General features: G+C 44.6%; 1 protein-coding gene across 2 annotated transcripts in view; it reads left to right on the top strand.

The window, feature by feature from the left end:
- Positions 1-24,963, top strand: part of RCAN1 (regulator of calcineurin 1) — an 83,701-nt gene that overhangs the window by 6,751 nt on the left and 51,987 nt on the right. Inside the window, exon 2 of one of the 2 annotated variants that reach the window (XM_030578340.1) lies at positions 12,556-12,724. The exons of the other annotated variant lie outside the window; for it this stretch is intronic. Coding sequence (XP_030434200.1) covers positions 12,563-12,724 — 162 coding nt within the window. The 5' untranslated portion in view covers positions 12,556-12,562. The remainder of the gene's footprint in view (positions 1-12,555; positions 12,725-24,963) is intronic. 2 annotated transcript variants of the gene reach the window in all.

The raw sequence follows: 24,963 nt of genomic DNA on the forward strand, positions 1-24,963 counted from the left end.
ATTACCAGCGCTGAATCACCAGCGCTGGATCCTCTACACCCGAGACAAAACGGGAGTACGGCCAGCGCTGCAAACAGGGAGCTGCAGCGCTGGTGATGCCCTGCAGATGTGTACACCTTCAAAGTTGCAGCGCTGTAACTCCCTCACCAGCGCTGCAACTTTCTGATGTAGACAAGCCCAAAAATGGGAATGACTCCCCGGGTCATTCTCTCCTTAATGTTTTATCAAAAAAGAGTCAGTCCTGCCTAGAATATGAGACACTGGTTCTCTAGTACACTTGTATCAGAGAACGGGAGAGCACAGCCGCTCTGTGTGAGATCCCGCAGAAATGATGAGCTGCATGCCATTCACGGGGAGTGCTGCTGCAACAACCCCACCCATTGCTTCCCTCCTCCCCCAACCTTCCTGGGCTACCGTGGCAGTGTCCCACCATTTGTGTGATGAAGTAATAAAGAATGCAGGAATAAGCAACACTGAGTTTTTAGTGAGATAATATGAGGGGGAGACAGCCTCCAGCTGCTATGATAGTCCAGGCAGTACAGAATCTTTTCTTTAGACATGAAAGGGGGGGGAGGGTCTGATGGAGCTCAGCCCCCAGTTGCTATGATGAGGACGATTACCAGCCGTTCTGTACCATCTGCTGGGAATGACTGGGAGTCATTCCTATTTTTACCCAGGCGCCCCCAGCCGACCTCACCTGAGCACAGCCAGGAGCACTCACGGGTTGATGATGAGGATGGCTATCAGTCCTTTTGTACTGTACCGTCTGCCACCGGGGAGGGGAGGGGAGAGGATGCTGCTGTTCAGTGCCCCAGCAGCATGCAGTAGACATAGGGTGACCACTGAAAAAAGTCAAGAAACGATTTTTTCCCCTTTTCTTTCACCGGGAAGGAGGGGGAGTAAATTGACGAGATATACCCTGAACCACCCCGGACAATGTGTTTGACCCTGCAGGCATTGGGAGCTCAGCCAAGAATGGGAATACTTTTTGGAGACTGCGGGGACTGTGGGATAGCTGGAGTCCTCAGTACCCCCTCCCTCCATGGGCGTCCATTTGATTCTTTGGCTTTCCGTTACGCTTGTCACACAGCACTGTGCTGTGGACTCTGTATCATAGCCTGGAGATTTTTTTCAAATGCTTTGGCATTTCGTCTTCTGTAGCGGAGCTCAGATAGAACAGATTTGTCTCCCTATACAGCGATCAGCTCCAGTATCTCCTGTACGGTCCATGCTGGAGCTCTTTTTGGATTTGGGACTGCATAGCCACCCGTGCTGATCAGAGCTCCACGCTGGGCAAACAGGAAATGCAATTCAAAAGTTCGCAGGGCTTTTCCTGTCTACCTGGCCAGTGCATCCGAGTTCAGATCGCTTTCCAGAGTGGTCACAATGGTGCACTGTGGGATATTGCCCGGAGGCCTATACCGTTGATTTGCTGCCACACTAACCCTAATCCGACGTGGCAATACCGATTTCAGCGCTACTCCTCTCGTTGGGGAGGAGTACAGAAACCAGTTTAAAGAGCCCTTTATATTGATATTAAGGGCCTCGTTGTGTGGACGGGTGCAGGGTTAAATCGGTTTAACGCTGTCAAATTCGGTTTAAACGCATAGTGTAGACCAGGCTTCAGTAGTCACGTGCAAGGGCTATTAAAGGAGCTCATTGTGGAACTGTATGGCTTAGAGGCTTTGAAAGATCATTTTAACTGTGAGCGTGAATAGAGTGCTCTACCTGGCTGTGCTCTTTTGTGGCCTGGTGGGAATTGTGTGATGATTACTGTATATGCAGGAATATAACATTTTCAGTGCAGCTATTAAGTTTGTGAATGATCCCATGGGTGTGACACTGTGCAGTAACAGGTAATTGGTTGCTTTCAGAACTGCTGAGCACTCAGCTGCATATGTTGTGAACTAATAAAAATGAATTATGTTCCAAATAATGGAAATTTATTCTGCAAAAAAAAGTGCAATTTTAAAACAAATACATGTAAAACTTAACAAATATTAATTAAAAAGAGTTTATGAAGGGAGAAAGAACATTCAGGTCCATTTCAGCTACATTTACACCAGCTGTGCCTTTCACAAGTCAATGTTTGAAGTTTTGATTGTTTTTAATATCCTCCAGGGTGGAGTGGTAGGACTAGTGCAGTGACCCCTGATACCATATGGAATGGTGGTGGGGGTGTGTGTAGGGAGGTCCCGATACGGAATCCTCAGGGGGCTACAGAGGGAGGTGAAGCTGGGATTATTGAATTTACAGGTCTACCAGAGTCTGCAGTGTATGTGTGTTTGCTGCCTAAGTAACCCCATTATGTCCTAGTGCATTTCCCTCTTTTCCTGCTGGGAGTCTTCAACCTTTATACACTCTCTCCTTCCCCAGGCTGTCCGCAATGTCCATCCTCCAGGCCCCATGTAGTAGTAGCTTGCAGGATCTCATTGAACATATCCTCCCACGTTCCCTTCTTTCTCCTCCTTATCTGGCTCAGGCATTCTGTGGGTGTGAAGAGGGAGACCCTGAAGGCTGCAATGGCAGTGCCTCCAGAGAAAACGTAGAGGTACCATTGTCAGCATAATCGTTGCAGAAAGCGTAGTGCTGAGCTCACTCCCCTTGCTACTCCAAAACTTTGAACACTACCCTCTCACTCTTCTCATACCTGCTTGCCTGGTGCTGTGCACAAGCAATCCCATGGTGCATATGGCCCTCTGGGGCTTAGGGAAAGGAAGAGGGAATTTCTTGGTTGCAATTGATTCTAGTAGGAGAGGGCACTGGCATTGAATCCTAGCATTATTTTCCACAGGCAGTGGTGATTTTAGCTGATATCTCACTCCTCAGGGTAACAATGGCAGAGAGAGCACATCTGCTGCTGGCGTCCTGATGTTACCTGGGCCCATGTGCTGCAGAGACTGTGTATTGCAATTGTGCTTGCTGAAGTTATCGTTGAGTGATGTGGGAAAGTTTCCTACCATGGAGGAAGAAATAAGGCAGCCCTCCATAGAAATCTTTGGCAGAGGATGGCAGAGTACTTCCATGACAGTTTTATCAAGATCTCTCAGGAGCATTCAAGGGACATCCTTGTATACATAAACTACCACTCACGCTGTTCTCCCCACCCCGCACCCTTCCTGCTGCCTAACTCTAGAGGGGAATGAAAAGCAGATAACTCTACATCTCTTGGTTGTACCACTACCTTTGCTAGCATGGGTAAATTAAGGAAAAGTCAAAGGATGTGTTCTGTGACGTTGGGGATGTCATTCCTGTAACTGAAAGTTTATCTGCACGCTTACCCACGGTTTCTTCCCCTGCATCAGGCTCACCCATGCTGGACTGCGCTGGAGTAAAAAACAGGTCCTGGTTCACTGTGTAGCTGGATTCCCCCCAGTCACCTGTCCCACAATCTCCTCCTCCTTCATCTACCACCTCGTCACTGTTGAGAGCAGGGGCCTATGACTCAGTCTTCTCTGAGGTATCCACTGTGCTGTGCAGGTGGTGTCTCTGCCACATATGGCATGCAGCTCTTCATAAAAGTGACATATCTGTGTCTTAGCACTGGGTCGATTGTTGGCCTTCTGGCATACCTGCCTCAGCTCCTTGGCTTTCATGCAGGTCTATGTTGTATTCCTTCTCCTGCATCACCTAAGCAATATTCTTCTAGATGTCAACATTTCTTTGGGTGATTTGGACCTGTGCCTGCACAGCCTCTTTTCCCTAAGGCCCATGAGATCCAATATCGCCTGTCTACTTTGGGCAGGCACACATCTGAAGTGCATAACCAGCTTGGTCACCTGGGGAGTTGCATTCAACAATGGAGAGATGCTAGGTGTCCTCACTAAGCCAGGCAATCAGGAAAAAGAATTAAAAAAATTTGCAGGGCTTCAGTGGATTTCCAGTCTCCATCAGTGCTAGCGCAATCCCATTGGAGGCCTGAAGCAGGAACATTTTGGGGGCAGTGTGGGGCAATTGTGCCTGGGCGCTTACCTCGGCGTAGTTCTCAGTGAAGCCTGGCTCCCCCTCCTCCCACTCCCTACCTGGAGTCCAGACGGCTGTACTCAGGCACCCGTCCTATCCCAGGGTGATTGCCTGGCTTTCTTTTCAATTTCACAGCTCCAGCATGGAGCGTCTACATGGCCACTGCATTGCCCTACTACACCAACATAAGCCCTAAGCTCTTGCGGAGGTGGAGTTATGTTGGTATAGCAGGGTACTTACATCGGCGGGAGCAAGGCTGTAGTGTGTACACTGACATCATTAGGTTGACGTACACTGCCTGTTATCCCTGATAACTTGCTGTGATCCCAGTAAATGTACAGAGGCCAACTTGGCAAATGCTATTTGTGGCCTTAACCTTATTCTGTCTCTTTAGGCCCCAAGTGAATTCCTGTGTGTCACTGGAATCAATGGGAAGACTTGAATGGCTTCACTAGGCTTTGAATCAAGTCCTAAGTGAGAAACACAATTCTTCCAAGTCACTGATGAACCCAGGAGGGGGAGAAAAATACTTTTGCCCAGTGGAAGTTTTCTTACTAGTAGAATAGGTAATCAGACAGACCCCTATGCAAGCCTTTACGAAAGTAATGGCCATAAACTGCGTATATCTGATGGAGACCATGATGTCATATGCAATTTAGTGTCTTAGGTCAGAGATGGGCAAACTGCGGCCAACGGGACCCTCCTGCCCAGCTCCTGGCCCTGGAGGCTAGCCCTTGGCCCCTCCCTTGCTGTTCCGCCTCCCCCACAGCCTCAGTGCGCTGCGACACCGGCGCATTGCTTTGAGCGGCTGGGCAGCACAGCTGCAGAGTTGCAGCCTGACCCGGTGCTCTGTGCTGTGCGATGGCGTGACTGGCTCCAGGTGGGTGGCATGGCTGTAGCGCTTCCAGCCACCACTGCTCCAAGCAGAGTGGTAAGGGGGGCAGGGAGCAGTTGGGGTAGAATAGAGGGCAGGGGAGTTCAGTTTGGTGGTTAGAGAGTGGGGTGGTCAGAGGTTGGGAAATGGGGGAGTTGAATGGGTGCAGGGATCCCAGGGGACAGTCAGGAAGGAGGGAGGTTCCAGGGGTGATCAGGGGACAGAGAGCAGAGGGGGTTGGATGGGGCAGGGGTCCCGGCGAGGAGGGGGGGAAGGCATCAGGGTGTGAGAAGCGGTGTGGGGATAGGGGGCGGGGTCTGGGCCATGCCTGATTGTTAGGGGAGGCTGTGCCTCCCCAAACTGGCCCTCCATACAATTTCCGAAACCCGATGTGGCCCTCAGGTCAAAAAGTTTGCATGCCCCGTCTTAGGTTATGCCAAACTCATACAGAACTCTAGTGACTTTCGTGATCAACCCTCAGAATTGCAGGAGGGCATCTAGATGTCAGGCCATCTGTCCTAGCAAAACTAATGTTGTCCTTGTCTAGTACAGAGGTGGGTAAACTTTTTGGCCCAAGGGCCACATATGGATGGGGAAATTGCATGCAGGTCCATGAATGTAGGGCTGAAGCAGAGGGTTGGGGTGCATTGTGCAGGAAGGGGCTCAGGGAAGGGTTGAGGTGCAGGAGGAGGTGCAGAGTGCAGAAGGGGGCTAGGGCAGGGTTGGAGCGCAGGAGGGTGCGGGGTGCGGCAGGGGGCTCAGAGCAACGGGTTAGGTTAGGGTCCCTGCAGGAAGGGGGGGGGCAGAGGGTTCTGTACACTGCCCTCACAGGTGGGTACCTTCCCCGAAGCTCCCATTGGCTGCAATTTCCCCATTCTCGGCAAATGGGAGCTGTAGGGGACAGTGCCTGCAGGTGAGGGCAGCGCATGGAGCCCTCTGCACCACCCCCACCCCAAGGGCCACAGGGACGTGGTGCTGGCCACTTCCACGGGGGTGGCAATCCCACGGGCTGTAGTTTGCCCACCCCTGCTTTAGTAGATGCATAGAAACATCCTTAAAAGGCCTCTGCTTTCAGATGTACAGAGAATGTATTAGCACAGATAGCCCAAAGGAGTCAAATTGCTGAAGCTTCTACACAGGGAGAATGGCCTTATAGAGAGTTGTCACTATATGCCAGTATACTGCAACTTTCAGAAGTGAAGCAATCACTGCTCCTCATGGGGAAAAAATCCTGTGCTCAGCAACATATATCAATCAGGACAGATAATATAACTCCAGTATCCTATCATAGTCAGCAGTCCAAGAGTAAAACCTGTCAGAGTAATAATTCTTTTTAAGTCAAGAGTTACTTGCAGTCCACCACTCCTTCATGTTCCAGGACATCCAGGTTGACAGGCAGACTAAGCAATGAGGAAATCCAACCAGGAAAGTGGAGTCTAGAAAGTAAAAGGCTGGATCTTCAGCTAGTGTAAAATGGCATACTTCAACTAAGGTCAGTAGAACTACACTGATTTACAGTGACTAAGAATTTTGCCTAAATTGATCAGCTTTCGACCAGACAGCCTTTGAGTAGGGAAGACCAATGAACAACATATTTGTCAGCAGAGAAAAATAGAAAGGAAATCTTTTTTTTTTTCCCAGCAGATACGCTGAAATAAGTGCTCTGTCTCCAAAATGGCTTTTTCATAAAGTGAAATTTCTAGTTAAATCATGCCTCTCTTCCCATCCCCCGATTTCCCCCCAATTCCCCTATTCTGGAAAGTGCCGAAATAAATAAGACATCAGATTGCTTTCATATGGATAGCACTAAAATAATGAATATATTATTTAGAAACCAGCTGAGACATGGAGTTGGCACACATGCATTTCTACAAGACAGAGAGAAGAGCTACATCTGGGATCAGTACTGCATTTAAACCCAGGAGCAGTAATTCTCTTAGCCTGTTTTGTGATACAAGGCTCTTAAAAGACTGGACTCTCAATTTGAGTAGAAGTATCCTCATTAGTCTGTTGTTTTTTCCTTACCAGGCATAATAACTGATCAAGGAACAAAAACTATCTCTGATTTATTAAAATTTCTTCAACTTGGATTCTAGAATGGTCTACAGCTAATCTTCCTAAGGGTATGTGTACACTACCCACTGGATCAGCGGGTAGTGATCGATCTATCAGGGATCAATGTATTGCGTCTCATCTAGACGTGATAAATCGATCCCCGAACATGCTCCCCATCAACTCTGGAACTCCACCAGAGTGAGAGGTGAGAGCGGCGGCTGTCGATCCCGCGCTGCGAGGACGCCAAGTATGTGATTCTAAGTCGATCTAAGATACGTCGACTTCAGCTACGCTGTGCTTGTAGCTGAAGTTGCATATCTTAGATCGATTTTCCCCCCGCCCTCTCCAGTGTAGACCAGGCCTAAGAAGACCTGAATGTTCATCTCCAAGGGTTTTCATATGCCTGATCAGTAGAATATCTGTAGATTCTGCCTCCCCTCTCCTTAATTTCCAGATTACTAAAAAATGGTTCTGTTTCTGCATTTCAGGTTCATGTATTCCTCCCAAGGGCCTTTCCCTGGGCTTCAAAGATTTTGTCTTCTTTGAAACACTTTTCTATTCTAACCCTCTGAAATTGCCTCCTCTAAAGTAACTTCTCTAGCAGTTATAATGTCAGATGTATAGATGGGTGAGTAATGGTGTGTTTATAGAGAAGTAGAATTTCTTAGGAAAGCATCACAACTCATAAGGTTGTAATCATATAAGTCCTGTGTACCGATGCAATATATGTGGCAGTACTCAATTAACAAAAAAAATTAAATGTTTTGCTTTAGCACAATGGCTCCAAGTATCAGAGGGATAGCTATGTTAGTCTGTATCCACAAAAACAATAAGGAGTCCGGCACCTTGGAGACTAACATTTATTTGGGCATAAACTTTTGTGGGTAAAAAAAAACCACTTCTTAAAGCAGCAAAGAGTCCTGTGGCACCTTATAGACTAACAGACGTTTTGGAGCATGAGCTTTCGTGGGTGAATACCCACTTCATCCGATGAAGTGGGTATTCACCCACGAAAGCTCATGCTCCAAAACGTCTGTTAGTCTATAAGGTGCCACAGGATTCTTTGCTGCTTTTACAGATCCAGACTAACATGACTATCCCTCTGATACTTCTTAAAGTGGATTTTTTACTAATGAAAGCTTATGCCCACATAAATCTGTTAGTCTTTAGGCGCCACTGGACTCCTCGTTGTCACAATGGCTCCATCTCCTTATCTCCCCAACTTGTTCTCCATTTGGCGTTTTTAATGGTATTTTTAATGTAGGAGAGGTCTTTGATTTGATAGAATTTACTGTCGGATAAGAACAGTAGATTGATGCTCTATATGCTCCTTATATATCCTAGAGGATTGCACCAACAAACTTTAATGACTTTAAGAATGAATACTGGGTAAAGCCACAAGGGGGCTAAGTAACTTCATTTATACTTTGTTAGGCTTCTGCAAAGTAGGCTACATGGTTCAGATTTAAGATCTCAAAGAATTTCTGAGTGTGAAGTTTCTGTTTCAAGCTAGTTATGGACAGGTTTGTCATTTATAAAATGTTTTCCTCATGGTTTGGGTTTTAAAATGAGTACGGGTCTAATACATGTGTTGTGCTCTCGGAAGAAATTCTGTGTTAGAGCAGTAAATGTAGTTCTAAAGCTAGCAGGTCAGGTACAGTAAAAGATTGTATGATCCAGCTGGCTTCTGTCATTTGAGTACAGGTACCTTAAATTAGCTTAACAGATTTGTTTGCTGTAGACTTGTAAATCTCGTTGCATATTAAAACAAATTAATGAATGTAGTGCTAGATCTGTCTTAAATAATCAAAACCATTACCATTACAATCAGAGCTGTCCCTCTTCGTTAAAACAGGATTTTAACTAGAAGGTAAGACAATTTTCTCAGCAAACTCTGGAGAATAACTCAGTTTTTACCAAAATCATCTTCAAAAAGAAAAAAAAAGCAGCTTTTTTTTTTTTTTTTTTTTTTTTTTTTTTTAAGGTGCATAGAACCCTTGCCTCAATTGCTGGAGTGGCAAGGGGTGGAGAGTGGAAACAGTGTCTCTCAAAGCCTAACCCCTCAAATGACCTCCCAGGGCAGACACAAATAGAACTCTGTCTATCTAATCTATCTTTCTATCGTCCCTGCTAAAATCATGAAGGATCACAATTTGTGTTCAGAAGTTAGATCTGACCTGTTGCAAGTTTGCAGTAATATAGGCAAGGGTTCTTAATAGCAAATATGCAGTATATTGTTAATGACTATCATAAATGTTAAAATCGTAAATGTCTGCAGTGTAAAAGATTAATGTTGAAAAAGACATTTATGAATTGATCTTTAAATGCTAAGTCATTATTGAAGTGATTCAAGCTTTTTAAAACTTGTGATCTACACAGCTTACTAAATATCATAAGACATATTTAACAGAAGCTTTCATTATTTTGTGTCTCATTAAATAGTCACAGAATTTCTCCATAAAGCTAGCCTTACATTTACAGGATACCTTTTTTTATTTTTTTTTATTCGTGTTTACAGTTTTCCAAAGAAAGTTTTGTACTTGGGTTTTCATGCATCTCTCACATGTTCATTTAATCCCTCACATGTACAATAATTCTTTTGTTATAAATTGCATTTAAATCTTTAGTGTTTAAAAAGAAGTATTTAAAGAGGACACTTTTTAAGTGTTACAAACCATTGTTTTTTTTTAATTTGGCCAAAATACTAATTTTTAAGTGAAAGATTCTGTTGCAATTTGAATTTACAGTTCAAGTGTTTTATTTAATAAATGCATGTACACATGTATTCTATTTCTCTGTCAGGGATAAATATATTTAAAGTCTTTTTTTGTTTAAGACACTAATATATGCATTTTGTTACCACACCCATGCACATAATTCTCCCTGTGCTACTCATTCATGAGGTGGCGCTGTGTTCTGGCCATTGAGATCGTGTTAGGAGTTTTCATAAATAAAAACTCCATGACTTCCTTTCTTGTGATAATTTGAACAGTGAGATTACTGCAAAAATCTTTTAATCTAATTGGAAGATTGAGGCCTCAAGTAAAATTTAAAAAAATTATTTAGTCACTCAGGATTCAAAGTCTTATTGAAAGTCATTGGGACTTAGATACTTAAGTCATTCAAGCTTTGGGAAACGTTACCCTTAATGTTTTTCTATATTTATTCATAATTCTAAAAAAAACCCATAATACAGAACCATGTGTACTATGAGCCTAATGCAATGTAAAGCCCCTCTATACTGTGCATAAACTCTTGCTGAAAAATTTTAATCAGTAAAAGAAAGAGATGAAACATTGAAAATCTTAGTTTTTTAGGAGTTATGAACACAAGATCCTCATTCCATGTATATATGTGTGTATACAGAAATTGTTCAGGGGGTACTGCTCTGCTGTTTCTCTCTCATAGGGGTGCAAAGGAGTTTCTCTGTCAATCTCAGTCAGGAAATTGAGCTAGGTTTTTAAAAATGCTATTTCCCCCCTTAATTTAAATTTTTGAAGAGACATACTCCACTACCGAAGTATTGGGTTAGGGTTTTGGGGGTCTCTATTTATCAGAGGATGGTGTCCCTAAACTATGGGAATATTCACATTTTAAATGCTTTGGTTCATGTTTCTTTTTCTGGCTCCTCAGTTCAGGAGAAGCTTCCCAGTAACTCTTAATAGCTTTTTTTTCTGGACATTATTTATCTTCCTAGTAAAAGAAGTCTGGAATAGAAGGGTCTAAATAGATTATATAACATAAAAGTGTTTGACCAGGGCATCATGAATACCTTATGCTTGGAGCTTTAAAGATTGGAAAGAATCTGTTTTGAGAAGATATGTTTGTCAGCAGCAGTGTTAATTTTATATCTACGCCCTTAACGTCTCACGATAGAGGATTCCACTTCCATTTTTAGTCTATTTCTGGCAAGTGATTTCTAGCACTGTTCAAAATCTTAGGGCTCTTGCGTACTCATTTCAGAAATGCTCCGATCATCCTGTTTATCTAGACAGTATAGAAAGATAAACAAAATACCTTGATTTAATGTCTTGGTCAAATAGCTTTGATATGTCAATATAATGGACTGTGTAAAATAAATAGTGAGTACACTTCAAAAAGGCATTTACTAAAAGGGCCTTAAAATAGGAGCAATGGGAAAGAGAATTACTTTAATAAAGGTGATCTGTTATCATACATAAACTTATAAAAGATACTGCATTTTAATGGGCAGGCAACTATCAAGGATGGAAAAACATTTCCAGAGTTCCTAGCCATAGGAAAAATGCATAATATGTTATGTTAAATAGGGAATTAGGTTCTTGTGAGGAAGTAGTAGAGAGGAGGCTTTGGTACTCCTAGCTTTTGAATATTTAGAATTTTCAACAATTTTGTTCAAATGGATGATATTAAATCAAATGGCTTGTTGTCCTGAAAGATCCAGCGTTGGAATAGTTGTAATCGAAGTGTGTGGCATGAGAAATGCTGAAAAATAAACTATGTACACATGCATATGCGTGCACACTGTCCAGCCCATAGATTGGGATCAGATTAATTAGTTTAAGTTTATTAATACTTAAGTTTGCTGCTTTCATTGCATGCATCCTCTCCCTCGTCTTGGATATAATGTGGCAATTCCGGAACAATATGCATACATATCATGCATCTAATAAAGGGGAAAGAATCTCCACAGGTATCACATTTTATAGCTATATATAATCTGTTAACTCAATACTATTTTCTCTGGTAATGTTTATGGAAAAATGTGATTGCACATGGGGGGCCAAATCATCAGCTAGTATTACAGCACTGACGTAAAAGGAATTGTACTGACTTACACCGGCCAAAGTTCTGATCCCACATGTAAATATGTACTTTCTGATCCACATCCTGTGCTGTATGTTAAATTAACATTTAGATTTCATAAGAAGGTTTCAATTTTAGCTGTGCTGCGCAGGAACACAGAAGAGCTAATGTAGCTGTCATCTTTGAATGACCTTTATGCTTTACGTTGAAGCCAGCTTTGCCATTTCTAAAGTTGTCCCCTTAGAAACTACAGTATTGAAAAGGGTGTCTGTATGGTTTTGTTACCTGAATCTGTTTTTCTGAAATGATACACAAGTGATGTGTGTCCTGGAATGTGGGGAGCTCTCAAAAGACACAACAGTGACTTTTAGGCTATGGCTACACTAGTGAGCTCTCTAATGTAGATGCTTTAACCGAATGGGAGAAAGCTCTTCTGTTGGCTTAATTACTCCAGCCCCTGCAAGCTGCAATGGCTGTGTTGGCATGAGAGCTTCTTCAGCCGATATAGTGCTGTCTATACCAGTGCTTGGGTCTGTGTAACTTATGTCACTCAGGGAGGTGGCTTTTTCACACCCCTGAGTGACGTCAGTAGTACTGACATAAATGGTAGTGTACGGATAACCTTAGACCTTGTCTATGCTACAGAACACTGCTCTCCTATGCTCTGATAACTGTCATTAAGATATCGCAGCTGGCAGTGCAGTTAATCACAAAGTTCCTAACTGAAGAACACTGCCAGTTGCCTGACATGCTGTGTGATATGGATAGGAGCAACTTTAGATGGCTTTTGGCATTCACGGAGCAGCTGCAGATGGTGGACTGTCGCTTTTTGTCTCGGGGAAACAAGCACTGAATGATGGGATTGTATCATCATGCAGGTCTGGGATGACTAGCAGTGGCTACAGAAGTTTCAGATGCAGAAAGCCACCTTCCTGGAACCGTGTGCAGAGCTCGCCCCAACACTGCAGCGCAAGGCCACCAGACCAGAATGAGAGCTGCCCTGTTGGTAGAGAAGCGTGTAGCAATCACCGTGGAAGCTGGCTACTGGTCTGTCGCAAATCAATTTGGAGTTGATAAGTTGACTGTTGGGCCTGCATTAATGCATGTGTGCAGGGCAATTAATCGCGTCTTGCTACAGAGGACCATGGCTGGGAGCTGTGCACGAAATAGTGGATGGCTTGGGAGAAATGGGTTTCCCTAATTGTGGAGGGGCAATAGATGGTGTACACATTCCAATTTTGGTACCAGACTACCCTGCGATGGAGTACATCAATTGGAGTACTCCAGGAGGTACTGAACTTCTCCAATGCAGAGAAAAGGGAATGCAAGGAGTGGAGGGAGACTGACAGGTTACTTCTCCATGGTGTTGCAGGCGCTTGTAGCTCACCATGGGCGTTTCACTGACATTAACGCATGGTTCGCGAAGGTGCATGACGCACGCATTTTCAGGAACACCGGCCTGTATAGAAAGCTACAGGCGGGGACTTTCTTTCCAGACCAGAAGATTACATTGAGGGATGTTGAAATGCCTATAATGATCCTGGGAGACCCGGTGTACCCCTTACAGCCATGGCTCATGAAACCTTACACAGGAAACCTGGACAGCAGTAAGGAATGGTTTAACAGGCTAAGTGGGTGCTGGATGACAATGAAATGTGCTTTTGGCAGATTAAAGGCACACTGGTGATGCCTTTATGTCAGGTTAGACCTCAAGGAGGATAATATTCCCATGGTCATAAGTTGCGTAATCTTTGTGAAGCTAAGCATGAAAGATTTGCTCAGGGGTGAAGTGTTGAGCCAGACTGCTTGGCTGCTGATTTTGAGCAGCCAGATACCAGGCTATTGGGGACCCAGAGAGGGGGAAGTCAAATCAGAGAGGCTTTGAGGCAACACTTTGAAAATGAGAACCAGTAATGTATATCTCAGGGATTGGTGCTACACTGTTAGTTACATGTAGTTTTCCTAGGAAGCAGTTGGTCAACAGTAATCAAATTATTAAACTGCCTGTGTATGTACTGGTAGTGCCTGCTATTTCAATTCGTAAAAACCAAAAAAGTTCCTGCTCAAAAACTTAGCTTTTATTGCACAAGAAACAACGTACATATACAAAGATGTTTGGTGGGAAAGGAGGTACCAGGGAAGGGCAGACTTTCAGAGCTGTGTGTAGGTCCAGCTATCATTTTGAAAGTTGTCTCAGAGGTGAAGTGAAGGGAAAACTGAGAAGTTCTGGGAAATGGAAAGGATTGTGCAGGCAGAGTTTGGGAAGGACACAGAAAAGAGTTCTGAATATGCTGCAGGGGAAGATGCTCCTCCATGACTTTAATCATCTGCACAGTAGCATCCTTAACAAACTCCAGATTTCCTTTTCTGTCCTGCCTTTCGGCTTCCCTCCTCTCCTTGTGCTCCCTTTTCTCTTCATTGGAGAATTGCAATACCTCCTGGAACATGTCATCTTTGCTCTGTCTTGGGCGCTTTCTTATTTAGTGGAGAGGGTTGGCTGGAGTGTGTGGGGTGTTCCTCCAGACCACATCTGCAGAAGCACAAGGAACAATGCACAGCATTATAAATTCATGAACATCATTGAAACATTTCAGTAAAATCTACTTCTTGTTACGTAACAATCACTTTCTCACTGACCCATGGCCAGTGCACATCTTAATGAACACCCAAAGGATGGTGAGTGTTGGCTGAGGATGGGAGAGTGCCAGCCAGGACAGTTTACGCATTTTAGAATTCACTACTCATGAAGAATTAAATTTAAGAGTAAGAGAGAGAGAAAAATTATGAAATGTATAGACCAGTCAAAAAAAATAACATAACACACTTTGAAGGAATACAATTACGGGGAATATATGTGCATTGCAGGAAGTACCAAGAAGTAACAACAATAATACAAGTATGTGTTGGGAGGTGAGTGTGAAAGATTGTGTGTCTGTGCGCGCGCGCTCTGGCGGCTGGGGAAGTTTGAGAGATGCTGTGTACTGTCTCTTTAAGGCACTCACTGAAACCGCTCCTGCTCCTGAGCCTTGCCTCCCCTCCCTTGCTCTGCGGAGGTGGGGCGGGGGAGAGACTGTGTGTGTGTGTGTGTGTGTGTGTGTGTGTGTGTGAGAGAGAGAGAGAGAGAGAGAGAGAGAGAGAGAGAGAGAGAGAAAATATGGTACTCACTAACTCAGAAGGTTGGTTCAGACCATAACAGCTCTCCCTGCTCTGTGGAGAAGGGCTACAGGGGAGGGGGACACCCTGACATTAGCACTCCCCTCCTCACCTCCCACTCTGCACAGCAGGCAGGAGGATCTGGGGAGTAGCTGCAGGAGCAATGTGGCTGCAAAACAGCATGGGGAGGGACACGTGAACACATGCTGCTGGATGTGCGCAGCACTTGAATCACTCCTCGGCAGCCATCAGACTGTGCAGCTTAGAGGGAACACAGCCCTGAACCCACCTCTGCACTACACAAACCACAGCCACTTACCAGGTGCCGCCTCTCCTGCTTCTTGCTCACTAGAGAGAGACTGCTGAGATTAGCCAGACACCTCTGGAGTAGTGAACAGTTCCTGGCTGCCTGCCCCACTGGGAGCTCCACATTGTTGTCTAACCCCCTTTTCATCAATGTCTTCATCCTCCAGGTTAGGTCGTCTTTCCACTGCCTCCAGGCCTGCCGAAGTATCCAGGGGCTCTTGGTGGTTGAGGTGGAGTTGCCACCAGGGATAGCATCCAGCTCCTTATAGAACTGGCAGGTCTTAGGTGCAGCATGAGACTGATGGTTTGCCTCCCTCACCTTATGGCATGCCTGCCCTCAGCTCCTTTTTTTTTCACTCTGCACTGCAGCATGTGCTGGTCATAGCCCTTTTAGCACAAGCCTCGAGAAATCTGCCTGTATGTATCAAAATTCCTATACCTCAAGTGCAGCTGGGATTGCACCGCCGCCCCTCCCCATGTACTGAGTAGACTGAGCAGGAGAGCATTTGCTGTGATAAGCCACCAGGGGCAGCTGGGAAGATGCAATGAGACTTGCCTATGCTGAGCCAACAGGAACTGGAATTTCAAAAATTTTAAGTGGGAGGGGCAGATGATAGTTTATCTGGCTGCAGGGCAGTGGAGTTCAAACTGCTGACAAGAGCAGTCAAGATGGGTATTGTGGGACACCTCCCGGAGGCCAATTAAAGTGATAAAGTCAAGCATGGTGTCTACACTGGCCCTTTGTCATCAAAAAATTTTGCTCAAAAAGCATTTTTGCCACCAAAAGTCGCATCAGTGAATGTGTGTGCATTCACTGTTTTGTCGACAAAAGCTCCCTTTTTTTGACAAAACTCTTTAGTGTAGACAACGTCTTAGGCCACGTCCAGACTAGGTATTAAAATCGATTTTAGATACGCAACTTCAGCTACGAGAATAACGTAGCTGAAGTCGAATTTCTAAAATCGAGGTACTCACCAGTCTGGACGGTGCTGCATCGATGTCCGCGGCTCTCCGTGTCGATTCCGGAACTCCGTTCGGATTGATGGAGTTCCGGAATCGATGTAAGCGCGCTCGGGGATCGATACATCGCGTCCAGACTAGACGCGATATATCGATCCCCGAGCTATCGATTTTAACCCGCCGATGCCGCGGGTTAGTCTGGACGAGGGCTTAGAGATGAAGACTTGGATAGACCTTGGGAGAAAGATTGTCCCTCATTCCCAAAGAAGGAATGTTGTGCTTTTGTGTTTGCTTTGTTTCCCTGGGAGATTTAGTTAGTTAGTTAGTTAGTCTTTCAGTATTTGCACTTAGTAGTAGACTGGACTAGACTCTAGTGTTTTGATTGTATTACTAATTGTTTTGAAGTAGGTAATTTGGGGAGACTAGCCTGAATGTGGAAACAGAACAGTTTACTTATGCTGACCATTGCTGATTTAACTGGACTTTCTATACTTCAGACAAAACAGTTGTATTTAATAGTAATAGTATGCAAGTTATGTCCCTTCTCTGAGTTGTATCTTATCCAGAACTTTTGCAAGTAAAGAAACTACTGTTTGAAGTGCAAAGTCAGTCAAAATCAAACATGCCTTTTTCTAAAACAAAAAATTAAATCTTGATTATATTAATATGCAAATTAACGATTCTTTTCCTAAATGGCAGTGGACACCTCACCCAATACATTGCAAATACCTTATTATATATACTTCTAAAAGAAGAGCTGTGAAATACAGTACTGGGTGTATGCATCTTCCCAAGTAGTGATGTACTATTAAGAAACTTGCAACAGATAAATGCTAACTAAAGATTAGCTTGTGGCACCTCTTTGAATGCATATCTTTAAAATAAAATGAAATTTTGTGTTGGGGGGAAAAAGAGAGCATGCCTTGAAATAGGTTTGAATGCAAGGACAGCAATCAGTTGTTCTCCATGATTACTGGGAGTAGGACAATAATTAATTAGCTTGGTTTGCAGCAAGAGAGATTTAGGTTAGAGATTAGGAAAAACTTTATAAGGAAGGTTACCTAAGGAGGCTGTGGAATATCTCTTTGGAGGCTTTTAAAAACTAGTTAGACAAATACCTGTTAGGAATGGCATATGCATACTTAATCCTGATTCAGATGGACTAGATGACTTCTGGTCCCCAGCCCTACATTTCTAAGGGTATGTCTACACTGCACTACACTAGGATTATTCCGATTTTACAGAAACTGGTATTTGGAAACAGATATATAAAGTCGAGTGCACGTGGCCACACTAAGCACATTAATTCGGCAGTGTGCATCTATGTACCGAGGCTAACATCGATTTCCGGAGCATTGCACTGTGGGTAGCTATGCCATAGTTCTCGCAGTCTCCCTCGCCCATTGGAATTCTGGGTTGAGATGCCAGTGCATGATGGGGCAAAAACAGCGTTGCGGGTGATTCTGGGTAAATGTTGTCAGTCAATCCTCCCTTTGTGAAAGCAACGGCAGACAATCACTTCGCGCCCTTTTCCCTGGATTGCCCTGGCAGATGCCATAGCATGGCAACCATGGAGCCCATTCAGCCTTTTTTCACTCTCACCGTATGTGTACTGGATGCTACTGATCAGATGTGGTACTGCAGTGCTACACAGCAGCATTCATTTGCCTTTGCAAGATAGCAGACACGGTTACCAGCCCTGTTGCACTGTCTGCTGCTTTGGAAATTGGCAATGACGGTTACCAGTCCTATTGTACCATCTGCTGCTGTCATGGGTTCTCCTGGCTGGCCTCGGTGAGGTCGGCTGGTGGCGCATGGACAAAAATGGGAATGACTCCTCAGGTCATTCCCTTCTTTACATTTTGTCTAAAAGTAGAGTCAGTCCTGCCTACAATATGGGGCAAGCCTACTAAAGAACCAGAGAGGACAGCCGTTCTGGATCAGAGCCTCAGACATGCTTCAGAAATTATGAGCTGCATGCCATTCTAGGGGGTGCCCTTGCAACAACCCCACCCGTTGCTTCCCTCTTCCCCACCCCTCCTGGGCTACCATGGCAGTTATCTTCCCATTTGTGTGATGCAGTAATAAAGAATGCAGGAATAAGAAACACTGACTTTATTGAGATAAAATGAGGGGAGGCAGCCTCCAGCTGCTATGATATTCCAGGCAGGACTGAGTCTCCAGGAGACAAAGCTTAACGAAGGGAATGACTGGGAGTCATTCCCGTTTTTGCCCAAGCACTCCCAGCCGACCTCACTGAGGCCAGCCAGGAGCACTCATGGGATGATGACGGCTATCAGTCCTATTGCACCATTTGCCATCGGGAAGGGAAGGGAATGCTGCTGTGTAGCGCTGCAGCACTGCGTCTACCAGCAGCATCCAGTAGATATACAGTGACATTGAAAAAAGGTGAGAAACGATTTTTTTCCCTTTCTTTCACGGCAGGGGAGGAGGAGAAATTGACAACATATACCCTGAACCACTCGTGACAATGTTTTTGACCCTTCAGGCATTGGGAGCTCAGCCAAGAATGCAAATGTTTTTTGGACCCTGCCGGAATTGTGGGATAGCTTGAGTCCTCAGTCCCCCATCCCTCCCTCCATGAGCGTCCATTTGATTTTTTGGCTTTCCATTACGCTTGTCATGCAGCACTATGCTGAGTCCCTGCTGTGGCCTCTGTCTATCATAGCCTGGAGATTTTTTCAAATGCTTTGGCATTTCATCTTTTGGAACGAAGTTCTGATTGAACAGATTTGTCTCCCTATACAGCAATCAGATCCAATATCTCCCGTATGATCCATGCTGGAGCTCTTTTTGGATTCTGGGACTGCATGGTCACCCGTGCTGATCAGCGCTCCACTCTGGGCAAACAGAAAATGAAATTCAAAAGTTTGCGCGGCTTTTCCTGTCTACCTGGCCAGTGCATCCGAGTTCAGATTTCTGTCTAGAGTGATCACAATGGTGCACTGTGGGATAGTGCCCGGAGGCCAATACTGTTGAATTGCAGCCACACTAATCCTAATCCGAAATGGCAATGCCGATTTCAGTGCTACTCCCCTCATCGGGGAGGATTACAGATACCGGTATTAAGAGCCCTTTATATCGATATAAAGGGCTTCCTTGTGTGGACTGGTACAGGGTTAATTTGGTTTAATGCTGCTAAATTCGATATAAACTTGTATTGTAGACCAGGCCTAAGATTCTATGATTTTTCAACCTATACTGATAAAGCTGCATTTCCTATGTCTTAACCTACTTTTAGCAGAAAGTCCAAACTGAAATACTAGCATCATGGTTGCTCCGATTGAAAGGGAGGGACCAGCACAGTTTACCGATGTGGGACTAGTGAAAAAATGACAGGTATTTTTAACTATTTTGAAAATCAGTTTTAAATACTTCTAGCTACATAGATATAACTTGAATATCAAATCATGACTGAATCACTTTAGTGTCCTTTTAGGCCACCTCTTGAAGATCTCATTGTAGCTTTTTCTGACATCAATCAGTATGTTTTCCTCCACCTGTGAAGATGGCTATATAATTATATTAAATGCCTGTAGCATTGCTATTTATTATTAGATGTATTGATGGAAGACATTTCTGCATGAGAAGCAAAATAGCTCATATTTCCTATTGTAATAAAATTACTGTTCCTCTAAATTTTTTTGTACTGATTTTCTATAAACGTTAAAGCAGCAAAGAGTCTGTTGCACCTTATAGACTAACAGATGTATTGGAGCGTGCGCTTTCATGGGTGAATACCCAGTTCGTCGTATTCACCTACAAAAGCTCATGCTACAGTACGTCTGTTAGTCTATGGGTATGTCTATACTACGGGATTATTCTGGTTTTTCATAAACCGGTTTTGTAAAACATTGTATAAAGTCGAGTGCATGTGGCCACACTAAGCACATTAATTCGGCAGTGTGCGTCCATGTACCGAGGGTAGCCTCGATTTCCAGAGCGTTGCACTGTGGGTAGCTATCCTGTAGCTATCCCGTAGTTCCTGCAGTCTCCCCCGCCCATTGGAATTCTGGGTTGAGATCCCAATGCAAAAACAGTGTCGCGGATGATTCTGGGTAAATGTCGTCACTCAATCCTTCCTCCGTGAAAGCAACAGCAGGCAATCATTTTGCGCCCTTTTTCCCTGGATTGCCCTGGCAGACGCCATAGCATGGCAACCATGGAGCCCGTTTTGCCTTTTGTCACTATCACTGTATGTGTACTGGATGCCGCTGACAGAGGCGGTACTGCAGTGCTACACAGCAGCATTCATTTGCCTTTGCAAGGTAGCAGAGACGGTTACCATCCCTATTGCACCGTCTGCCATGCCAGTGTAAATTGGCGATGAGATGATGCTTATCAGTAGTTCTGTACCGTCTGCTGCTGTCATGGGTGCTCCTGGCTGGCCTCGCTGAGGTCGGCCGGCCGGGGGTGCATGGACAAAAATGGGAATGACTCCCCAGGTCATTCCCTTCTTTGTTTTTTCTAAAAATAGTCAGTCCTGCCTAGAATATGGGGCAAGTGTACTAGAGAACCAGAGAGCGCAGCCGCTCTGTGTCAGAGCCCCAGAGATCCCACAGAAATGATGAGCTGCATGCCATTCTAGCTGGTGCTCCTGCAACAACTCCACCCGTTGCTTCTCTCCTCCCCCAACCCTCCTGGGCTACCATGGCAGTGTCCTCCCATTTATGTGATGAAGTAATAAAGAATACAGGAATAAGAAACACTGACTTTTTACTGAGCTAAAATGAGGGGGAGGCAGCCTCCAGCTGCTATGATAGTCCAGGCAGGACAGAACCTTTTCTTCAGACATGAAGAGGGGGACGGACTGATGGAGCTCAGCCTCCAGTTGCTTTGATGAAGACGGTTACCAGCCGTTCTGTACCATCTGCCGGGAATGACTAGGAGTCATTCCTATTTTTACCCAGGCGCCCCTGGCCGACCTCACTGAGGCCAGCCAGGAGCACTCACGGGCTGATGATGACAGTGGATAGCAGTCATATTGTACCGTCTGCTACCAGTAAGGGGATGCTGGTGTTCAGCGCTGCAGCACCCTGTCTACCAGCAGCATGCAGTAGACGAGAAGCATTTTTTTCCCCCTTTTCTTTTGGAGTGGGGGGAGAGTGTAAATTGAAGACATATACCCTGAAACACCTGGAAAAATGTTTTTGATCCTTCAGGCATTGGGAGCTCAGCCAAGAATGCAAATGCTTTTCGGAGACTGCAGGGACTGTGTGATAGCTGGAGTCCTCAGTACCCCCTCCCTCCCTCCCTCCATGAGCATCCATTTGATTCTTTGGCTTTCCATTACGCTTGTCACACAGCACTGTGCTGTGGCCTCTGTCTATCATAGCCTGGAGATTTTTTCAAATGCTTTGTCATTTCGTCTTCTGTAATGGAGCTCAGATAGAACAGATTTGTCTCCCCATGCAGCGATCAGCTCCAGTATCTCCCGTACAGTCCATGCTGGAGCTCTTTTTGGATTTGGGACTGTATCGCCACCCGTGCTGATCAGTGCTCCATTCTGGGCAAACAGGAAATGAAATTCAAAAGTTCACGGGGCTTTTCCTATCTACTTGGCCAGTGCATCTGAGTTCAGATTGCTTTCCAGAGCGGTCACAATGATGCACTGTGGGATACTGCCCGAAGGCCAATACCGTCGATTTGGGGCCACACTAACCCTAATCCGATATGGTAATACCAATTTCTGCACTACTCCTCTCGTCGGGGAGGAGTATAGAAATCAGTTTAAAGAGCCCTTTATATCGATATAAAGGGCCTCGTTGTGTGCACAGGTGCAGGGTTAAATCGGTTTAACGCTGCTAAAATCGGTTTAAACGCGTAGTGTAGACCAGGCCTATAAGGTGCCACAGGACTCTTTGCTGCTTTCACAGATCCAGACTAACACAGTTACCCCTCTGATACTATAAATGTTAGTTCCTTTGAGAACAAAAAAAAACTCAGGAGTGAGACAGGCAAATGCTCCAAGCTAACAAGGTTTTTGGCCTCTGTGAATAACAGCAACTGGAAAGATGAGTCCACCCATCTCTCTCTCTCTCTCTCTGTGATGGGTCCACACTAACACTGAGCTTAAAAACTACTCTTACTGCACGCAGGAGTCAAGCTCGTCTAACTTCTGTTCCAGCTCTACTCATCCCATATAGCCTCAACTGCATCAGGTTACTGCGTTCTAGTCACGTCCACTTTCTTTCCTTTACTGTTGAATTATTTTTTCCCCTCTTGCTCTCAGTCCAGCTGCAATCAGTACCGATGATGCATTGGCCTCCAGAGACTGCAGAGAAGACAATGGAGGAACTTATGTAAGAGTTTCAGCATTTTAGGGCTTGACTACATGGAACAACAATGCGCGGTAGAGGGTGTGATTTCTAAAGCACATCAATGTGTTGTGCACTAACTTGCCCATGCAAACCCAGCTGGCATGAACTAGAATTTCTGTAGTCTGAAAACAGTACTATGTTAATGTGAACTAGGGAATTTTAGTTCATACCAGCAGGATCTACATGGGCTAGTTAGTGTGCAATACATTGGTGCACTGTAGAAATCCACCCCTTTACTGTGCATTGCTGTGCCATGTAGACAAGCCGTACATTTTGGTTTCCTTTGCACTTCAGAGGAGTCTTTCTATTCAGCTCCAGGCAGACTCAGAGGAGGCATGATTTTCAGGGACCCTGAACACACAGATCCTCAGCAGTGTTCAGTGGGAATGTATGGTAGCATTCTTACGAGGATCTATTGGCTCCTATGTAAGAAAATGCAATGTGAAATAAATTTCTCTGTGAAATGAGCCACCAATTCCATGCCACCAGATGGAGGAGGGAAGAGGTTTATTTGAGATACTTCCTGATAGTCAAAAGGGCAGGTGGACTCTAGGCCATTTTGGATGTTGGGGACCTTAGTCAATATTTGGTCAAAGAAATATTAAAGATGGCCACTGTGGAAGCTATAATGTCCCTAATAGAGAACGTTGACTGGGTAGGGACTCAGTATGTTATGTGTACCGAGAGGTACTTGGATTTGTTATAAGGAAATATAGCACTACCTACTTGCCTCCTGGTGTCAATACTGCATGTTTTTATGAAAAACTTGAATTATCTTGGACTCCTTAAACAAGCAATGAGTGCACCCTTCTTGGACAAGAGCGTGATCCAGTTTGGATGGTATCAGTTAGCTAGTGGCACCACTAGGGTATAGGAATTACTAAGCTTCATGACAACCCCATGCAAACTCTGTTTTTTCCTAGTAGATAATTGGAATACATGGGAGCTGTACTAGACTTACCTAGTCTTGGATCATGGAGGAATTTTTAGCTACTAGTCTAGAACAAAAGTTATGCAAGAGACAGTAAAGGGAAACTTTAAACATGCTATGAATCCTTGATCTCTTGGCTGCAAGTTTTTTGTTATTACAGTAGCATGTAGAGGCCTGAGATTGGGGTCACATTTTACTAGACGCTGTAAATACAGATATATAGGAGATGTACCCATGCCAGCTATCCACATAGGACCACCACAGTGCACCTTTACGTCCCAGTGAAAGCAAGCATCACAGGGGCTTAATACTGTCTACATGACAGATGATCTCTGGCCTGGTGGAAATTCAGGGACAATATGTAGTTAGGAATGGACTTCCAAGTGCCACTCATTCGAATTTTAACTATCATGGATGCATCCAATTTACGATGGGATTTGCATATGGATATATCCCACAACCAGGAAACTCAATCTCTTCAGACACGACAGCTGAACATCAATGCTGTGCAAAGGATAGTCCAGTATGCACTAAGAATTTTGAAACCTGCTATTTGAAGAGGTTCCAGTGGGCTGATTGTTCATCATGTTTTACATAAATAAGCAGGTGTCATAAACAAATAGTTAAGAGTTAATAGAACAGGAGTACTTCATGTCTCTTTTGCCTGTAAAGTGTTAACAAGTTCAGTGAGCCTGGCTGTCACCTGACCAGAGGACCAATCAGGGAACAGGATACTTTCAAATCTTGAGGGAGGGAAGTCTTTGTGTATGCTATTAGTTTTTGGTGGTTTTTCACTCTGGGGGTTCAGAGGGACCAGACGTGCAACCAGGTTTCTCTCCAGTCTCTCTGATACAGTCTCTTATATGTCCAGAATAGTGAGTACTAGGTAGATAAGGCAAGTTAGGCTTATGTTTGTTTTCTTTATTTGCAAATGTGTATTTGGCTGGAAGGAGTTCAAATGTGTATTTGGCTGGAAGGATTTTAATTTGTACTTGTATACTTAGGCTGGGAGGGTATTCCCAGTGTCTATAGCTGAAAGACCCTGTAACATATTCCATCTTAAATTTACAAAGATAATTTTTACTGTTTTTTTCTTTCTTTCTTTAATTAAAAGCTTTTCTTGTTTAAGAGCCTGATTGTTTGTTTGTTTGTTTGTTTTTTATTCTGGTGAGACCCCAGGGGACTGGGTCTGGATTCACCAGGGAATTGGGGGAGAGAGAGGTTAATTTTCTCTCTGTGTTAAGATTACTTTCTCTCTCAGGGAGAGTCTGGAAGGGGGAGAGAGAAGGAGGGGGGAAGGTGAATTTTCCTCTCTGTTTTAAGATTCAAGGAGTTTGAATCACAGTGATCTTCCGGGGTAACCCAGGGATGGGAAGCCTGGGAGAGGCAACGGTGAGGGAAAGGGTTTACTTTCCTTGTGTTAAGATCCAGAGGGACTGGGTCTTGGGGGTCCCCGGGCAAGGTTTTGGGGGGACCAGAGTGTACCAGCCACTGGAATTCCTGGTTGGTGGCAGCACTACAAGTACTAAACTGGTAATTGAGCTTAGAGGAATTCATGCTGGTACCCCATCTTTTGGATGCTAAGGTTCAGAGTG

Source organism: Gopherus evgoodei, chromosome 1 (genome assembly GCF_007399415.2).
Source record: "Gopherus evgoodei ecotype Sinaloan lineage chromosome 1, rGopEvg1_v1.p, whole genome shotgun sequence".
NCBI classification, from domain to species: Eukaryota; Metazoa; Chordata; order Testudines; family Testudinidae; genus Gopherus; species Gopherus evgoodei.